Genomic DNA, 20,449 nt, shown 5'->3' with positions numbered 1-20,449 from the left:
GACAGTGGTGCTTCCCAAACACCCTGTCACAATATATACAGTATATATATATATATATATATATATATATATATATATATATATATATATATATATATATATATATATATATATATATATTGAATAAAGTATCCCCTCTTGTAAAATAGGATATTATAAGTTACCGAGGAGTTTTATGACCACATAAAAACATGAGGCCGAAGGCCGAGTGTTTTTATAAAGGTCATGGAACTCCGAGGTAACTGCTAATATTCTCATATTTTGCAAACTGGGGGTTCTTTATTTATTATAATACACAAATTTCAGTGACAGAAATGACATCAGAACTCACCGTTTATAAGGATATAATTTACAAGATATTCATGGCTTTTGTGTATTATATATATATATATATATATATATATATATATATATATATATATATATATATATATATATATATATATATATATATATATAACCAGCAAAGAGGATCTGCACTCACAGGTCTTTTTTTATTGTTGTATGCGAGACTAACGTTTCGGCCTTCTCCGAGTGCATTTTTACCAACTACCAGACACTTTGAGAAAGGCCTCGTAGGAGGCCAAAACGTTAGTCTAGCATACATCAATAAAAATGTTTTTATATTTATATAAGACCTGTGAGTGCGGATCCTCTGTGCTGGTTAATTATTGAATTTTTGATACTGCACCCAGGCAACTTAGACCTTTATTAGTGAGTGCTGGCTATCTTGTGGATTGTATTTTGGGAATTTTAAGCCGTGCACCTGAGCTTCTTTGACATAAAAATAATTTATTTAAAGAATGCTTATTGCAGGAATGGTGCTAATAGACATAATGTTTGCTGACGTCTCGACATATCCCCCAGAGGCCCATAATGGTCTGGAGAGGAAATTGCCACTCTGAAGTTCAGGATGATGACTGAGGCCCAGTGTTTGAATAGGAGCTTACCTACAAGCGTTTCTGAACATACTTGATAGAGTGGCTCAGGATGATGACCGGAGAAGGTGCCCTGGTTAACTATACACGCCGGCGTTGTTGGGAGGTGACCGGCCGATTACGAGCACCTTACACGTCTGCTCCCTCACTGCTTGGGTGATTTTAGCGGTGGAACAAAAGTTGGAAAAGTGGATTTACCTGTTACGTACACCTGCAGTAAGTTGAGCCACTGAGATTGTGAGCTGCAAGCCCTTTGCGGAGCTCATTTCAACAGCCCATAGCTCAGAACACTATGAAATTTGGATAGACTTTAATAAGCGCTTTCACTCTAAAATGATAACTAACAATCTTTGGGGGAATAATAGTGACATTCACTATCCATGATGCGATATGTGTGATTCCCGATTTCCCGGTGGATGGTGCCTTATATTTGGGGTTTTGGTATAGGCGCCTGTGAATGGTACATTTACCTGACAGGTTTACTAAAACTCCTTACATAGACATTATGTCCTGAAGTATGTGAAGCCCGGACAGTAAGGGGAAAGCAAGCCATCCTATACGAAGGAACTTTGCCAATAAAACTTTTCATTTGGATCTAAAATAGACTGTGCCATATAATTTTTTCCATTTTTTTCTTCTATTTTTTATTTATTCATCATATATTAAATTAACGTAAATGTTTCCTGCACTCGTTAAGTCCTTAGTATTGTGTTTTTTTCATTATTTAGTTCTCCATGCGAGGGAATTTCCACTTAACTATGCACTAATATTTTTAATCATTATGGTGTTTTTGTTTAAATAATGTTTAGCTCTATAGATAATATTGTTTGTTTGACTTATAAGTAATTGCATTTACTAAGACACATTCTGAGATGTAATGTTTACACAGAGGATTGGTAGAATGATGGGGTCCCCTGACAATAAGTCTCACATAGTTAAGATTTATACATACTGTTGCTTACGGCTCCGGGTATATATACTAGATGGGTCTGACACACACGCCCCTGGGTTAAAATAACTACAACAAGGATTACAGCTAGATGGTGATACGGATCTAAAAGGGCTTATTGATGTGGGTTAAGCCAGCACAAGATTTCCAATTTGTAGAGGCAGGGCACTGATTAGATAATAAAATGAGATGAACAAATGAAGGAACCATTACCCCGCTTAGAGAGTGGTGGTTTTAAATCATTTTTAAATAATTGATAAAGTATTTAGTATAAATAAAGAATGACTCTCTGTTTAGGCCTACTATTCTAACTCAATTTTAGGATGTTTTAGTAACAATGTTTAATGACATGCAGCATAATTATATAGATACAATATTACTAATAATTTGCAACATTGTTACACAATGCATTTTTGCGAACTTCCGGGCAAAAATGCGAACGGTTCGCGAACGTCGCGAACCCCATAGACTTCAATGGGAAGGCGAATTTTAAAAGCTAGAAAAGACATTTCTGGCCAGAAAAAGGATTTTAAAGTTGTTTAAAGGGTGCAACGACCTGGACAGTGGCATGCCAGAGGGGGATCAAGGGCAAAAATGTTTCTGAAAAATACATTGTTGACACAGCGCTGCGTTTTGTGCTGTAAAGGGCAGAAATCACACTACGTCACTCAGGTGATGTTTCTGGACACGGAATGTGAAAAAGCTCACACAGCTAGGTGGCACTTGCATACCTCCCAACTGTCCCTCTTTTGACCACTCAACCCCCTGTCCCTCTTTTCTCTGCACTGAACAGCCAGAAAAAACCCAGTTTCTAACTTAATTAGCTTTTGGCAGAGAGCTCAGAACAGCTAACAGGTGCAAATAAGATACTTTGTAACAATTTTGACTCTGGTTGGTGCTGGTAGTGGTGAACTACTAGGAGGAGCAGCACACCAGTCCCTCTTTTCTCTGAACTGAACAGCCAGAAAAAAAACAGTTTCTAACTTAATTAGCTTTTGGCAGAGAGCTCAGAACAACTAACAGGTGCAAATAAGATACTTTGTAACAATTTTGACTCTGGTTGGTGCTGGTGGTGGTGAACTACTAGGAGGAGCAGCACACCAGTCCCACTCCCCAACACAGCTAGACTAATAGCACTGGGCTCTTACAGTAGCAAAGTAAAAAAAACAAAAAAGAAAATAAAAGCAGTCCTTACAAGGACTATTGGGTTATTACAGCAGTCAGCAGATGAGAGATCAGAAGAGATCAGTGGCCACAGCAGCTACATACAGAGCACTGCAGTAGAAGGTAGATTACTAGTCAGCAAAGCTAACTAACCTAAACTCACTGTCCCTCAAATCCCTGCAGAGTTCTGTCCCTACAATACAGAGCAGTATCAAGTAGATTACTAGCCAGCAAAGTTACTATCAACTGTCCCTCAAATCACTAAACAGCTCTCTCCCTACACTAGCTCTTCCAAGCACACACAGGCAGAATGAAAAAACGCTGCAGGGCTTCAGTTTTTTATATGGAAGGGGAGTGGTCCAGGGGGTGTGGGGGTGGTCCAGGAGGGAGAGCTTCCTGATTGGCTGCCATGTATCTGCTGGTCTGGGGGAGAAATGGCAAAAATAAGCGCCAGCTAAGGCGAACCCAAATTGGCGAACGTCGCGCGACGTTCGCGAACATTCGGCGGACGCGAACAGTCGATGTTCGCGCGAACTAGTTCGCGGGCGAACAGTCCGCGACATCCCTAATCTGTATAAGGGATATATTGTTTTAAATGAGATGACTTATAACCCCTAGTTATACATGTGCTTTGCAGTTTTTAGGTTTGCTTGTATGTAATGAGTGATACTTAAATTATGTTACGTTTCTGTGATGTTGTTGCCACGTAAGTTCCAATTTGTCTAGTTTCCCGCCAATACCTGTATTTAAGTGCATTTTTACCAACTACCAGACACTTTGAGAAAGGCTTTGGAGGAGGCTGAAACGTTAGTATCGCATATAACAATAAAAAATTTTTTATATTTATATAAGACCTGTGAGTGCAGATCCTCTGTGCTGGTTACTTATTGAATTTTTGATACTGCATATATATATATATGGACTGGCCAGATATGGGATGACTTTGACGTAGTTGGCCAGCTTAAATATATTGCAATATATGGACAAACAATCCCTGTTTTGTTTAAAGGGTAAGGCATTTTTCAGTAGCAGTATGCACAAAATGTCTCTGTCTTAAATATATTGATAATGGGTTGAGTGCAGAGGAATCTTGTATTTGTCTATATGTATTTTGTGGTCACACCCTCATTGCACCCCCGCCTAATGATTTTAAAAACTAGTGGTGAGCACAACTTTCCCTTGTTTGTTATAGTTCTACAAGAGCAGTGACCAGCTCCATGTTGTAGCTCCCACCCCTCCCAGCTATAGTCAGGTGATCCCACTGGTGTCTAATAAAAGGGCAGCCAAGTTTGGGAGTTTTACTTTGAAAACAGCTAGTAAGTTGCAGGTAAAACGTATTCGTCCCTTTTATAAAATGTATAATGAAACCATAGAATTCTTAATGAATCAGATGAAAATTAAGCGTAGGACTGGCCAGATATGGGATGACTTTGACGTAGTTGGCCAGCTTAAATATATTGCAATATATGGACAAACAATCCCTGTTTTGTTTAAAGGGTAAGGCATTTTTCAGTAGCAGTATGCACAAAATGTCTCTGTCTTAAATAAATTGATAATGGGTTGAGTGCAGAGGAATCTTGTATTTGTCTATATATATATATATATATATATATATATATATATATATATATATATATATATAATTATAATACAAATGGAGCGCACCCCACGAGCCGGAAACAAAACCTGGGTGATTGAACCAAAATGAGGATATATAGGCAAAAAACGGCAGCACTCCAAGGATTTTAAACAAAGTTCAAAGGTGAAGAAAGAGCAGGTTTATTAGAATCCAACATTTCTGGAGTGCTGACGTTTTTATTTATTTATTTATATATATATATATATATATATATATATATATATATATATATATATATATATATATATATATATACACATATATACATACACAATGGTGGCTAAGAGTAATACTTTGATAAAAGTTTTGTGCAAAGCAGCCTTGTAGGAAGAAACTGTTGATTATAGTTTTGCATAAGAGAGCTTTGAAGGAATGAACTGTTGAACTTAATCACATAATGTGTTTATGACTTCTGAAAGTTCATAATGTGTTCTCATAGAAACTTTCTTCATTATGAAAGTTAGGGGCAAGATATGTACTCAAATACTAATATAATTAATAAAGTTAAGCTTTTGGCTTTGAGTGTGTTCCTTGGAAACCTAATGCGTGCACCAGAAGAAAGAGATTTTGTCGAAGTGGGTCCCAAGTGGTTTTTATGATATGAGCTCATTGTCCCTCTCTGCCGACTGAATTGGGATCTCCCAGTCACTTGGTGAAGATGATGATGCTGACTCAAACAGTGATGCATTCATGATTATATTCTTAACGTTATTGGTAATAACGTTTTGCTTAACATACCAGGTGTGGTGTAATTATCTCTGAGTGACTCATCTCTCAGATATGGCAAGTGCTCTTGATTTCTTAAAACAGAAGAATGGGCATTATCTAGGAAGCCACCTGTTTTGTAATAAAATATGACCATCCTATATTGCTATATTTCTTCCTTATTAGTACTGACGTCAAGCATCATTTTTACCAGCCAGATGGCAACTCTAGATATATCAGCAGATGTGCACTATGCCATTAGCTTTTTGGCTGTGGATCAAATCAACCGTAAAGTTTGCTCTTGCGAAAATGTGACATCACAATTCAGTGAGTTTTAATAGATAAATGTGCAAACAACTTGTGTTGAAATTTCATTATATATATTTTGTCATTATAAAGCACTAATTTTAAAGTTGTACTATTTTGACAAACCTTATACCTCCTTCCTTTATAAACAGGGCAATTTGTTTAGAGCTCCCTATCTACCGTTGAACAAACAAACCTCTCCCTTCTCTAAGCACCTGCCTTTGAGCAGCTTATCATCAGGGGTTTTTCAGTGGGCTAGTAATTAGTTTTATCAGCTCCACTGAAGTCATTTGGGAACAGAAGCAACAAGGAAGTGCTAAAGTGAACCTGGCTTCATATTCTTGTCCAGTGCGAGAAATAACACAAACCATTGATATATTTAAAGAATCCTTCCAATAAAGGGGAACTCTGGCTTCCAAACCAAATTTTGATAAAGAGGCCCACATAATACAGAAACACCTAATATAAACATCACAGTTACCTGTTCCTTCAAAAAGTATAAATAAATGCCATTTTCTATGCTGAAATCCAGCTGTTTAACAGTTCTTCTCTTTCTGCATCATTTGAAACCCTGGCAGGGAAGAAGGGAATAAACACTGATGTTACAAATTGTAACTAGTGATGGGCGAATTTGCAAAACGGCGCGAAACGGCGCCTGTTTTTTTTCGGGCGAATTTTCACGGGCGTTTCGTGAATTTATTCGCTGGCGGCGAATCACGCAAATTCGCAGCAAATTCGCGGCAAATGAGAATAGATTCGCCCATCACTAATTGTAACAACTTCTCCACAGCTTACAGACAGCATGCAGGAACTACATAACCCACAATGCATTGCACTGGGATGTTCCTTATTGAAATCACGTGTGCAGGGAATTGTGGGGTTTGGAGGATGCAGGCTAAGGAGAGATGGCTGTTGATACAAAGTTACCGTAGTCAGTCAGCTCAGCACAGTAGTCAGGCGAATCAGCAGAAGAGCAGGGGGCAAGGCTTGGGGAACTGCCAGAAACCATCAAAAATCATAAAAAGCACATTTTTTAATTGATGTATATTGCAAAGTTGCTTGAAATTATATATACTTTTCAAAAGGCTTAAGTTATGTTTGTGTGCAGTTCCCCTTTAACATAAAAACCTGTCAAATAATCTGTAAAAAGGCCCTGATTTAGTTTGTACAAAGCTGTATATCTTGCAGGGATGCCAGACCGCTGGACCCCCATATGTGCTTAGCTAGCGAGGGGCAAGAAGGGGCTATAAACTTAAAGGGTAACTTGAACCAAAAAAGCCAGGACCCACCAGCCTCCATACTGTATACACATGGCAAGAAAGTAGTATGTGTGTGACACCTGCCACAGTGTCATTTTATAATGATAAAATAAATAAAACTACTTAATTAAAAGTCCAGGAGAACAGCCTCTGCTTTCTAACAATCAATTACACACAGAGCAGAAACAATAGTACAAAAATATATTGTTCTATTTATTTCTGGGAATTAAAATATTAACAAATTGGACAATTCAGCAAACAGGGACATCCAATCTGCAGCCCTCCAGCTGCTTGGACTAAAGCTCCCTGCACAGAGAGGAAGGGGCAATGGTCGAAGTAGTTCAGTAGCTGCAGACTGAATATCTTTGCTCTGAATATACAGACTTATCCAGAAAATGGACAATCACACTGGAAAATAAGAAAATAGCACAGGGATACTGAAATTGAGATAAACAGTAGATTCACAATTTTTTGCAAAGCATAAAAAGTCCAAACAGTAAAAAAGCATATTAGAAGGTCCTGAAGGGAGCCCACATGTAGCAGCTGTTTCAGGGAGACTTTATTCAACCTTCATTCCAAATACAAGTATGGCATGGGAATGCTCAGGACCTGGGCTTTTCTGGATAATGGATCTTTCTGTAAATTGGTTCTTCATACCTTACGATTACTAGAAAATCATGTAAACATTATATAACCCCAATAGGCTGGTTTTGCTTCCAATAAGGATTAATTATATTATTGGAATTATATATATTGGAAGCCATAATCTTAATTGGGCAAGATACTGTTTTATTATTACAGAGCAAAAGGAAATCATTTTTAAAAATGTGGATTATATGGTAGAATTATATCTTAGTTTGAATTAAGAACAAGGTACTCTTTAATTTTTACAGCCAAAAAAAGTAATTCTTTTCAAAAGAATTGGATCATTGAGATAAAATGGAGTCTATGGGAGATGGCCTTTCCGTAATTCGGAGCTTTCTGGATAATGGGTTTCCTGATCCCATACCTGTATTAAGAAAGTAACTTGTTTCATAAATACAAGTAAACAGTAAATTTACTTCTTGCTGATCTATGTCAGTCACAGTCAAGGTACAGTACATATTGTGTTGCAATAAAAAATATTTTATTTACTATATGCTCCTAACCTCAGAAAAGTGCTTCTGGAGACTAGCTATAAAAAGGGACTCATATATTAATGTTGGGTTTAAATTGCCCCCGTGCATTAATATCACAGCAATGAATCAGCTTTTCCATTATAAATGCTACTTGCAGTTGTTGATTGATTGGATGCTATGGGTAATTGCAATGCTGCATCGGCTTCAGCGGTTATGTAAGTAAATGCATAAATTTGAGTTTTGTGTTTGGCCAGACTCAGGGTCCGGCTCCAAAATCTGTATTTTATCCTACAAATAGTAAAGGGGCTGCCTATTTAGGGACTATGGGGGGATGTAATATGTTTCGCTAGCGCAAAAAACCTGTACAAAGAAGCCTGAGAACATTTTTGCGTCCTTTTTGACTGATTAAAGACCTCAACGACTTCATCACAAAGTTTGCAAACAAATGACTTTTGCAGCATATGTAATTAAATTTCGCAAGCACAAAGTCTTTTTAGCGACAATATTTAACGAAACTCCAGAGCAGGTGTTAACAGTAAACATTTGTTTAGCAAAAATGTGCAATGATTTTACATTGTGAGCAGTGCTAAGCATTCACAAAGACACCATTTTAAATAACGTTTTCCACTATTAATTACATTAATAAGAATCCCAAAAATCCACTCATTCTGCTTGGGCACAGAAAAGGGGACATTTTAGTAAATGGACCATGCACATCGGTGGTCACGTTGATCAGGTTACCTTTGGTACCTATTTATTTTGCCCTAGCCTTGAATGAGTAGCTCTATATACTAACAATCATTTAGAATAGGTAGGCCAGCATGCATATGCTGACATATGATCACTGGGCTTGTTTCCAGTGAAGCCTCCTAGTGCAACATTTACCATGTGAACCTACTCACAGATCTTGTCTGAGTGAGATAGTTATCACAGATATCTGTCCAGGCAATTGAAGAGTTCATTCCTAACAATCATTTGGTGTCATTCACAAAATTTGATCTCACAGTTGGACTTCCTGAGATACAATTTTCCAAAGTCTTTGGTCCTCATCAGTTTGTCCCCTTACCACATGGTATGTTCATAAAAATTAACTGGCAAAAAATGTGTTGATGCTCAAAAATATGTATCTCTGGGAAAAGTTGTTTGTAGACAATGCAGTCAGCTATTTACAAAAGGCTTTTCTTTTCCATGTAGATTTCCCAGGTAGAAGACTAGACTGTGCATAGGGTGGATCATTCATTGATTTCTCAGCGGCACTTTCTATGATGTTCTCTCCTAGTGGTATTGTCTTCTAATGGAATATCTTGTATGGTGCATAGAAACCAAAATATTTCTCCACATCCTTTGCTCTATCTTACTTTATATTATAAATATCAGCACTGCAGTCCCCTAAGTCCTGGCATTGTGACCTTCCCAAAGTGATATATATTGTTGTCGTCTCCAAGATTGAGCTTCTTCACCAGGTTCTTCTCATACATGAGAGGGTGGTATGCTCCCAGGGTGCAGGCACGATCTTGATACATCTCGTAATAGTGACAGAAATCAGTCTGACGTCTGGATGGCAAAAATTCATAAACATCTACCTGATCGCACAGATCCATCATCAGCAGGATGCCTAAGAGGAAACAAACATTTAAAACATTATAAAGTGGATGTAAATGTTATACTAGATATGCTATTGTTCTAAGTGGGCTCTGATTCACTTCAGGCTCTACTGTATCATCTGTAAAGTTAAGGACATGCAGACTAAAAGTGATCACAAGAGCTAGGGGGAGGGGTAAGTTAACCTTCTGGGGAGTTCTGTTTCTTGGCTTCCTTCAGTGATCCCGTGGGTGCAGGCCAGGGTAGGTGTGTAAGTACATAGTGGAGCAAAAAGAGTTGCTGGAGGTAAGAAACTTGAAATAAATATAAAGAGGAGAAAATTATCTATACTGATTTGGCCAGTTATTTGCCTCCCCATCCCCTTCTGAATCTCTAAGGGGGTTATTTACTAAACTCCGAAAAATCCTGAAAAATTTGTGATTTTTGTTTTTATAAAATGTGACTTTTAAAAAATCATGAATTTTTCGGAATTTATTAAACCCCAAAGATGGCAAAGTCCAAATTAAAAAATCCGGCTTCTCAGACCTGTCGAGCTTGCATATTAATATATCTACAAGTTAATGGTAGAAGTCCCAATGATTTTTTGTTTTTTTTGGTTTCAGGTTTGCTCAGAGTTTGTAGCAGAAAATGTTGAGATATAATCGGACTTTGATAAATAAGCCCCTACGCGTTCATGTTCTCATAAAATCTGTCCAGGCTCATGTATGCTTCTCTGAGGGCTGTAATGCTCATAGGGCCACTATCTTGAAATCTACATAACCTCTGATTTTGCACCCAGAAGAGCAGCAGAGAAATAGGAAACAAAACTCCTCTACAGAAAGCAAGAAGCCTACATTGTTAATGGTAGCATGTGGGTATATGGGGAGGCTGTGGGAAGACTACAATAGATCATTAGCTTCCCACTTGACCTCAGGTCATCAATAATGCCATCACAATTCTGGATGTTTGGAGGTTGCTTAGTGCTAGGAAGTGGGCTACTGTGCATGGTACTTGCCCAGGGAACTGCAGGATTTAAAGAAATAAGTAGCTAGTGACAGCAATGCACATCTAGTAAAATAACTACTATTTGAAGTAGGCTTAGATGTATTGCCAGGAATAGAGAGAAATGGTGTGTTTATTGAACATTACCGTTGATGCCCTTTGCATGATAATACATTTTAATTTGCCTAATCCTTAAACATAAACAAAGTATTTGTTTCTGTCATGCCAGTTTCACAAAATCTCTCTCTGAGCCAACTACAGATCCAGGGAATGTATCTACAGCAACTCTTTATCTATAGAAAAGAGATTATTCCCTTTTAGCAATGCAAGTAAAAAATACAATTCACTGAAACAGATCAATCCAAAATGTATAGATAGAGAGGTCTGGTTAGAAACAAGTCTCTTAGGGGGTTATTTATCAAAATCCAAATTTATCTCATTATTTTCTGAAATATTCTTCCATTTCCCGAAATTTCCAGTTTGGGAAAAAAAACTCAAACAAAAATGTTCCGTTTGTAAAATCAGATTTTTTCCAATTTTTGCCCAAAAACCAGGAAATCTTTGGATTTTTGCACAAAACCCAGTGCAGATCGGGACTTCTCCTCAGGGGCGGATTCCATGCCGCTAACACGCACGCGCCCCTCCCCCGCCGCATGTTCCTAGTGGCAAAAAGTTACTGGGTGCAACTCCTCCTCAGCACCTGCGTTAGCGTGCTTTCAAGCACCGGAGTCCCCAGTGCTCCTTAGCGATGCCGCTGGGCGGCTTTCTGCCCCCAAAATGTTGCCGCCCTGGGCGAGGGCCTATGTGGCCTCACCACAAATCCGTGCCTGCTTCTCCTAATGACTTAAATACAATCTCGGCAGGACTGAGAAGCTGGATTTTCAGATTCTGACCTTTTCCATCCTCGGGTATAATAAACCACGAAAAAAATGTTCTCACTAAAAATTGGGATTTTATAGTAAAGAAAGTTTTTTGCCATTCGGACGTTAATAAATAACCCCCTTAGACTTTTTAAACTCTAGAGGGGTTATGTAATTAAAGGCACTAAGTTTGCCCAGGGGCAGTAACCTATAGCAACCAATCAGCAGGTAGAATTTCCTGGTCACATGTTTAAAAGCAAACATCTTATTGGTTGCTACTGGTTACTGCTCCTGGCCAAACTTAGTGCCTTTTATTACATGTGGGGGTAAATGTTTCCTTGGGAAGATGCTAAATAAACCTACTACATAATCCAAGCGTGCATTGTTTCACATTCACAAGTGATACAAGTACTGTATATATTCATGTGTTTGTAGAGACAAAGGTCCATCAGGTATTCATTTTTGGATGTAATATTTATACAGGACCATATGTGACTTTAGAAGCTCCTCACCTAAAAAGCCAGATGAAGGAGGGCCCAGATGAATGTCTTCAGGTGAGTTTTGCTGAATTATATCCCACAGCTGCCAGGCAGCCTTTGGATTTAGGACATAGAACATCTGGTCTGGGTTCTTCCTCCGATACTCACTATACCTTTCAAAGAACATATAGTCTGGGTTCCTGTGCCACTGAGAGTCAAGAAAAAAACACTTATCAACAAGTGCAGTGCAATGTTAGTACCAGGAAACACATTAAATAATGGATGACATTTGGATTACTCACTAGCTTGTTTTTTAAGTGAGGCTACTGATGAGAAATGAGCATTATGTGTTATTACTATAAAATCAACATACGGTAATTGACTTTCACCAGTCAAAAGTATATTCAGAAGCTCTACTGCATACATCTTCAATGGAAGTTTAACGTAAAGTAAAATAAAGTCTAAGACAGATTAACTACTAATGAACAGGAATTGCCTGACTAGAGAATGGACCTTGTTGTCAAAGGGCAAATGTATGCTACTTTCCAAAAAGACTATATTAAAGGAGACATAAAGGCTCTAGACATAAAATATATATTTAAATACTGCGTCCATGCAAATAATTTATTGACTACATATGTCCATAATTTTATCAAAATTAAGCTTTCCCCCGCATATTTTCCCAGCATTTATAGAGCTCCCTTTTATCACTGATGTAGAAGGTCCTAATTCCTAAATAAAAGCAATATGAAATTATACATGATTCTACCTGATCTAAGTCTGCTTCATATTGTGCTGGATCCCACATAAGTAAGGTGCCTTCTTTATACAGAGGATCTTCTAAGAATTTGAGCTCAGGACGGGAAACAAGCTGCACACAATCAGAAAGATACTTTAATGAAAAAAACTGTTGTTAATAATGGCCAATTCATATCAAGACCCAAAAATTGTCCTCTTTACCCCAATGATGGCTCACCATAATCCCTATTGATATAGAAAGTCCCTTTCAAAAATAAAAATAACGAAAATTCATAAAAACATATATCATTCTTAATTCGACCTTGGGTTTGAAATCTGACTCTGGTTTTGTGCTTACAAAGGTTAAGAAACTTGAGAAGCTCCATGGTAGGCAACTTTTGGAGCCGTAATATTTACACAAGTAGCATGGGCTTAGGACGTTGTAGGTGCACTGCAGCAAAAGTGCCCTACCTTTTCTGTAAAGAGGGCTAAGTAAGGGGGAAAAGTGAAATTACTGTATATAGCTTGGGGGCATGCTGAGTCAATGCTGGGCCAAGAGATACTTGCATCCTCCCATTACTTGTCTCATTCACTTCTGTGGAATGAATTCAACCACCCACACTTTCTTGAACTTAAAGCCTGGGGCAGGGGAGCATAATTTATACCGTAATTTTCTCTGTAATTGCACCCCGAGCTGCCTCTTCTACCTACCCATAGTTCTGGCCCTGGGCTGTGGGCAGTAAAAATAAGGTGAAAAACAGCATTACCAGTCCTCTATCTTAAAAGTTAGTGGGGGAAATCAATAGTGTAGTGGAAAAAATTGATTTACTCTTAAAGTTACATCCAGGCCTGGAAAAAATGCCCCATGTCAGAAAAGCATGCGACAGAGCTTCAGTCTTATACTAAAAACAGATGAGATTTTCATGGCAGAGCAAGTTTTTTACCCTTACCTGTGAATTAAGCAGACGGAATGTAGTTTTTGTTCCAACATCAGCCTGATACCCTATAGTTGGAGCAGCATTAAACCTCAAAATGGCATCATGGGCATCTGCATATGGAAAGAAAAAGCATTGAAGAAAAAAAAAAAGAGTACAGGAGAGTAACAACTGACAGAGCAAACCCAACAACTACTGAAGACTAGTGATGGGTGAATTTGACGCGTTTCACAGAAAAATTTGCAAATTTCCAGAGAAATTTGCACAATTCGCAAAAAAACGGTGAAAAATTCACTAAACTGCGCCGGCAAATTTTCGGGGCGGTTTCGCAAATTGCGGGAATTCGCCTCGAATTCACGCCTGGCGAATAAATTCGCCCATCACTACTGAAGACAGACTGTGGGCTGCCATGAACTGTATGTTATGCAGTAACTGTTTCAAGTCAGTCACTCTGGGAACTTAAATCACACAAACACTAATCCACACATAGCATAAGTACTAGAATCTGTCATTACACATAATAGTAATATGTGCATTTATTCTTTTTCTATGGATGCTTTTATTGTATACGTGTTGTATAACTCAATGTAAACAACATTACTCACACAGGGCCTTTATAAGAACCAGAGATACTTTGCTACTTACTACAAGTGGTAGGAATGCTAGGATTTGTTCCAAGGTGTCACTAGTATGATAAGAACTAGACTTGTGGGCTTCAGTTGGGGCCCAGTACAACTCTCTTGTCTGGAAATACTAATCTATTGCTATTGGCTATTGCTTTACTCACCAATCTCCTGTCCAAGCTTTGAGTACTTAATTGATCCTGCTGAGGACACCACAGCGCATTTCCCCAGGCTTTTAACTTCTTCCTGAAGAGTGTTTATTGGCAAGTACTTGCTCCAGGAGGAGGCATTTAGTGGAAGGTCAGCACTCACAAGGGTATTCATATTCACCTTCATTTTTAATGCACACAGCAGTTCTTGTGGTGTGAATAGCTGACCCAGTTTTCCCTGAAATTTTACTTTGTATTTGTTCATTGATTGGTACGACATCTTTACCTCCTGCAGTCTAGGTAGTATGTCTTTTGATGACATGTGCTCATTCCATACTCCATATTTATTATTTAACCGCCATCTTGATTGGACTCCTCGCCTCTGATGGAGCTTAACTAAACGTTCTGCTTCTGCTCTGACAATAGCCATTTTCCGTTCAAGCTCATTTTTCCTTTCAAGCTCATTTTTCCTTTCAAGCTCTTTTTTCCTTTCAAGCTCTTTTTTCTTTTCCAACTCTTCAATTAAATTATTATTTTCATCCCGGGTCACCTCTACCTTCGAATTACTCACAATGAGCTGCTTTGCAGGCACTTGCTCTGTAGTGCAGCTGTTCAGACATTTGGATTTACCATAGAAGTCCAAGAAAAAGAAGCCAAAAGTGCAAAGTATGATGAACATGACACTGAACTTACTGATGCAGCGGGCCATGATATTAGGAAAGATCTTGTATTTATAACCCTAAGGAGAGAAGGAAGTCTATTAGTGCCATGAAATCTCAGTATAGAAAGTCTTGAGCAAATATGTTAAAAGCAAAAAATAGTTTCACAATTATATTAAATAAAATTCTTTAGCTATCGTGTCTTACAAAGACATTTGAGAAATAGACCAATAGATACCCAAATGTTAGGCCCAATATTCCATATTTCAGATTCAGATAATCTAAAACAACAATAATGATTCTAGATTAAAGCAAAATGTCTAAATTCTGGTTCCAATAAATCTGTTTTAAAAGGACCTGAAATCTAGATGAAGCACTGAATTTAGATTGTTCCACAGTATGTGAGCAGTAAATGGCATGGGATGAGTTCCAAACTCTCCCCACGTCCCACCTCTCTTTCACGTCCCCCCCCAATAAATCTTCAGCTACAAACTTACCCAATCCCACCCTGGATAAAAAGCAATGGGGGCTCAACAGGACCCCCCACTTCCGCCGGTGATGTCACATTATGCGCATCACTCGCAATGCGCCATGGAGAACCCGGCGATCTGTTTTAATCCTCGGCCTGGTTGCGGGCCCCATCAGGGATGCAGGGGCACGGGACTCCGGTCAGTAGCACAGCCACTCGTATACTGACTCAAGTATAAGCCGAGGTAGACTTTTTCAGCACATTTTGGGTTATACTCAAGTATATACGGTAATTCTGCTGTATTATCACAGCAAGAAGTTAATAAACAAGTAAGTGGCAGTGGACTTGATTGTACAAATTATTAATCATTCCGTCTTTTTGTATTCCTAAAATGGCCCTCTAAAAAGGTTCAAACCAATTATCCGCTGGCAGCGCTGGTAGACATATCCACGGGAGGCGGTAAGGATAATATCAATATTAGGCTTTATTTAAACATACATAGTGATATAGCAGCAGTGGGAGTGCGGAAAACTTTTCTGCACTCCCACTGCTGCTATATCACTATGTATGTTTAAATAAAGCCGAATATTGATATTATCCTTACCGCCTCCCGTGGATATGTCTACCAGCGCTGCCAGCGGATAATTGGTTGGAAGTATTGGAGTACTCGGTTGAGAGTTACCGAGATCCCGCGATAGCTGCGGTGGACGAGGGAGAGAGGAAGGAGTGGGGAGAGCTCCGCCATCGAGTCCTCTTTTACTATCGGTCTCTAAAAAGGTTCATTTACAAAGCTGGAGGCACAGTGCAAAGCACACAAAACAGCCAGGAGTTCAGCTCCTGCCCCAGAGCTTGCAATTCATATCATATACACTATGGGCAGTTTTATCAGTAGCCATTTACCCTGTCTATGTGTTTCTGGAGTGTGGGAGGAAATCCACCCAAACATTAGAAGAAAATACAAGCTCTTTGCTAGCGTCTTGGTTGCAACCAAACACAGGTTGCCTACGCTGCAAGGCAGCAACGCTAACCACTGTGCCACCATGCACAGAAGAAAAGTGGTTTGAAACGTTAATACCGATAGATATAGTGGCAGCCTACACAGTGCTTTATAAGTACTGTCTGCAAAAACCTCTGTCTGTACTGATAGGATCTGAAAAGCACATCATAAGAAATGCTGTCTTCTAGTAGTAAGCGTGTGACATTAAAAACTTACCTAAAGCAAAAGTTATAAGTGGTTGACATTGTCTTTTTTTTTTAGAGAATATGGGTACAGCACCATGCACCTATTCAGAAATGCAGCAATATATTAATATCTGCCTTCCCATTCTGGGAACTCTAAAATAAGCATGTACACTATTGCTAGAGTCTGCAGAACAGTAGATACAACATGAATTAATTAAATACACGATTGTCACTTGGACCAGAAATTTGAGAGATGCTCTTTGAATATTTTACTAAATCAGGAAAACTATTGGTGATTCCTTAGCACAAAGCATGGGAGTTGCAGCTTTATTGCATATGTGTGCTCTTGGTGGATTACAGGAATACACTGGCACTCACGGCCAGTAGCGTAACTAGAGGGGGGCGGGCCCTGGTGCGTGACGTGCAGCCGGGCCCCGCCCCCCTCCATACCGCCCGCAGTTTCATGGCAGGTTCAAGAAGGGAGATCCCCTTGCGTGTTTATTTGCAGAAATGTAACGTTTCGGGGCTAAGCCCCTTTGTCAAGCATGCTCGAAAATAGCTCGAAAATTCACCTCGACCTTTGATAAATCTGCCCTTTGGTGTATACACTTTTGTGAACATAGACACAATGCAGGGGCATTTTAAAAAAAATAATAATTATTAAAAATCACTGGGCAGTTAAATCATTTTAACTCCCCTATAAAATGGTCAATTGCAAACATATCTTCTATACATACAGTATAATAAAACAGAACATCAGTCTTTTGCCCTGTACATTGTTGGTGTCCCCTGCGTTCCTCACTGTCACACTCATTTGCTGTACTTTGTGTGTTCTATGTTCGCTATTCAGGCCACTGGAACCCAGGCAGTCCCTGCAGAAACTCGTACACTTTGTAAATCCAGATTGTCCAGATCAAATTTCAAAGGTGGACATACCCCATGCAAATGCCCAGCGAAGTCCTTGCATTTTGAAAGAATTTAATATGTGTACTTGTACAATGCACAACAGCCCGGTACAGTGTTGGTGCACTAATACTAAAATAACATAATTTATGGACAAATTGCACCAGTTTTGTTTAAAAACATTGGTAATTTTACAAAATGCCTGTACTTTAAGGCATGTCTGACTGACTAGGTTGACCATATAATTCATTGTACACTGGTTTCATAATGTATAATGTACAATAGTGAGCACACGTTTCCTTACTGTGATGCAATTAAAATAAGTCAATATAATACATGCCTACATAAACCCCTTGCATGGGCCAGATGGCCATATCTGTCCAGAATGACTGGCATGTTTTTAGGCTAGGAATATACAGTAACAGGGCCCTTTTAACCCCAAAACCATGGCATAGGTCATGTGAACTAGTCATGGACTGCGGTTAAAGACCTTCAGCTGTCTTTTAATGGTTCCTGCTAGAAAACTAGGAAACAGGCACTAGGAAAACCTCTGCAGTTCTATACAGAAAATACTAAACCACTCAGCAAAATACATACATACAAGGGCATTCTGCATGCAAACATAAATCTGCTCTATTGGAATATACCTGAATAGACTTTCTGCATAATATACATTTGTAACCCCCTCCAAATACATGCACACCCAAATACTCACTGGCGTAACTACCTATACAGCTAGGGTTGCCACCTTTTCGGAAAAAAATACCGGCCCTCCTATATATTTATCTTTTTTCCCAATTAATAACATTGGAATCAATCATCATTTTCACCAGCCAGGCCAGTAAAATACCGGGCAGGTGGCAACCCCATATACAGCAGATCCCGCGGCGCTGGGGCGAGCAACAGGTGGGACCCAGACTGTGGGGTCTGCTGCATCATAGTCCCCCACCCAGACCCATCTTTTACCTTTAAAATAGCATTGCAGTGCTGGAGGTGTGGCGTGAGAAGTCAGGCGGGGGGCCAGGGGAAGACACTGTTTGCGCCGGGCCACCTCTGTAAATTTTTTGGTGGGGGGGGGCATGGTGCTGCCACTGTAAGTACTGCTCTGCAAGTAAACATAGAACCAGTGCTGCTTTCAGATACAGAATTGCTTTTTGCACCCACAGAATGAGCATGCAGGTACAGCACCCCTATGATGATACATATGTTGAACCCATCAACATGTACTCAAAGCAACATTCTACAACATTCTACAACTACTCAACAAGGATCCAAAGAATCAACATTCCATCGAGAACCATTCAAGTTAACACAGAACCGAGGGCCATGCAAACACAGTACCCTGCATCAAACCTGGACTGGCAATCTGTGGGTTCTGGCAGATACCAGAGGAGCTGCTGCCATTGTAAGTCACTATTTAGTGGGCTGGTGGGAGTTGGTTTGCCCTCTGTGTACTTGGAATGCCAGGGCCTATTTTGATTACCAGTCCAGACCTATCCTGCATGTATACAAAGAGAAAGTGGGGCTCATGTACCAAATAAGTAACAAAGAATACCCCATTTCAACAGCATTTTAAAGCAATACTTTCCTAGAATTCCCAGGGCAAAAAGAGCATAAAAATCCTATTAAAACATCAACAGTAGTACTCTACAAGTGAACACACAACTCATCTGCATAAAGATAAAGAACTGATTTGCCACTACACACAATCAGTGTTTATGCACAATGGGAATCTCTATTCATTTTCACTCAGTATAGGCTGTACTTCTCTTTTTCTTATACTTCCCAGGGTAGTTTCCGCACTCGTTACTATAATTTGCATGATGTGTTACATGTGCAAAACTATACGTTTTTTCATAAGACATATTTGAACACCATAAACATTTTTTCAGTGGCTTTTCAAACCAATAATAGAATAGGTTTTAGAAACAATTTTAGCAAGAGGTTAGAATTTATTGTGTCGGTTTTTGTTTTTTTTGCGTTTCCAGAAAAACCCAATAGGTCAATTTAAACAATATTTTGTTTTGATAACTAGCATTAAATAAAACTTGATCTAATAAAAGTAGGAAAAAATATCATTTGAAAACACATTTTATTCTAATTTGAACATAAACCATTTGATGTTCCCCATGTCAGTAGACACACAAGAAGTCTGCATGCAGGCAGAGATGCATATATAAGTAGAAGCCTATAGACACGATCTAAATAGATTTGAAGGTACAGCGAGAATTGCCTGGCAGCTACACAGAAGTATATAGCTCTGTGGTTTACACCAAACTGCTGTGCATTTACTGATTCATCAAAGAGAATTTTGTTTGTGGCTTTGCACTGGAAATGTTTATACGCAGTGATAGGGTTTCCCCACAGCTGTTCGCACATTGACTTCTGAAGAGCTCAAAAAGTGCAATGCAGAATCTAAATATACAATCTACAACCCTGGTCAGTGAGAGTGAGTTGAGAATGCTAAATGGCTGTATCTACAGAACGGGGCACAACCTCCCCATTTTAACAAGCCTCAAAGGGGCTTTTGTTTCAGCGAGGTCTTGCACCAAATCAACACTTCCATTCTAAAACAGGAATAGCTGATGTATATATATATACACGCCTATATTTACGGTAGGAGGGATGTCTGAATGCTGGCCAGTAAATAAAGATAATGAAAAACTACCAAACTCACAGGTCTTTTGCAATAGAGTCAATGTTACGTCACATAAATTGGCCTTCCTCATGGACAAACTCAAAGCGTGAAAGATATGGTAATAACATAGACTTATTTTGTGCTCTCAGATAA

The 20,449-nt window shown here is 39.0% G+C and overlaps 1 protein-coding gene across 4 annotated transcripts in view; it reads right to left on the bottom strand.

The window, feature by feature from the left end:
- Window positions 1-7,147: 7,147 nt before the first annotated feature.
- The window catches only part of st6gal1.L (ST6 beta-galactosamide alpha-2,6-sialyltranferase 1 L homeolog), a 33,798-nt gene continuing 20,496 nt past the window's right edge, over window positions 7,148-20,449 (bottom strand). For 3 of the 4 annotated variants that reach the window (XM_018263917.2, XM_018263915.2, XM_018263916.2), the window contains 5 exons: window positions 14,461-15,184; window positions 13,689-13,786; window positions 12,770-12,871; window positions 12,034-12,208; window positions 7,148-9,693 (listed from right to left, as the gene is read on the bottom strand). In XM_018263917.2, coding sequence (XP_018119406.1) covers window positions 9,452-9,693; window positions 12,034-12,208; window positions 12,770-12,871; window positions 13,689-13,786; window positions 14,461-15,154 — 1,311 coding nt within the window. In that variant the 5' untranslated portion in view covers window positions 15,155-15,184 and the 3' untranslated portion in view covers window positions 7,148-9,451. The remainder of the gene's footprint in view (window positions 9,694-12,033; window positions 12,209-12,769; window positions 12,872-13,688; window positions 13,787-14,460; window positions 15,185-20,449) is intronic. The other variant, XM_041563461.1, reaches the window with a different exon arrangement.

The sequence above is a fragment of the Xenopus laevis genome, chromosome 5L (genome assembly GCF_017654675.1).
Source record: "Xenopus laevis strain J_2021 chromosome 5L, Xenopus_laevis_v10.1, whole genome shotgun sequence".
Lineage (NCBI taxonomy): Eukaryota > Metazoa > Chordata > Amphibia > Anura > Pipidae > Xenopus > Xenopus laevis.
Note: the sequence above shows the minus strand (reverse complement) of the source record. Positions and strands in the feature narration are given on the sequence as shown.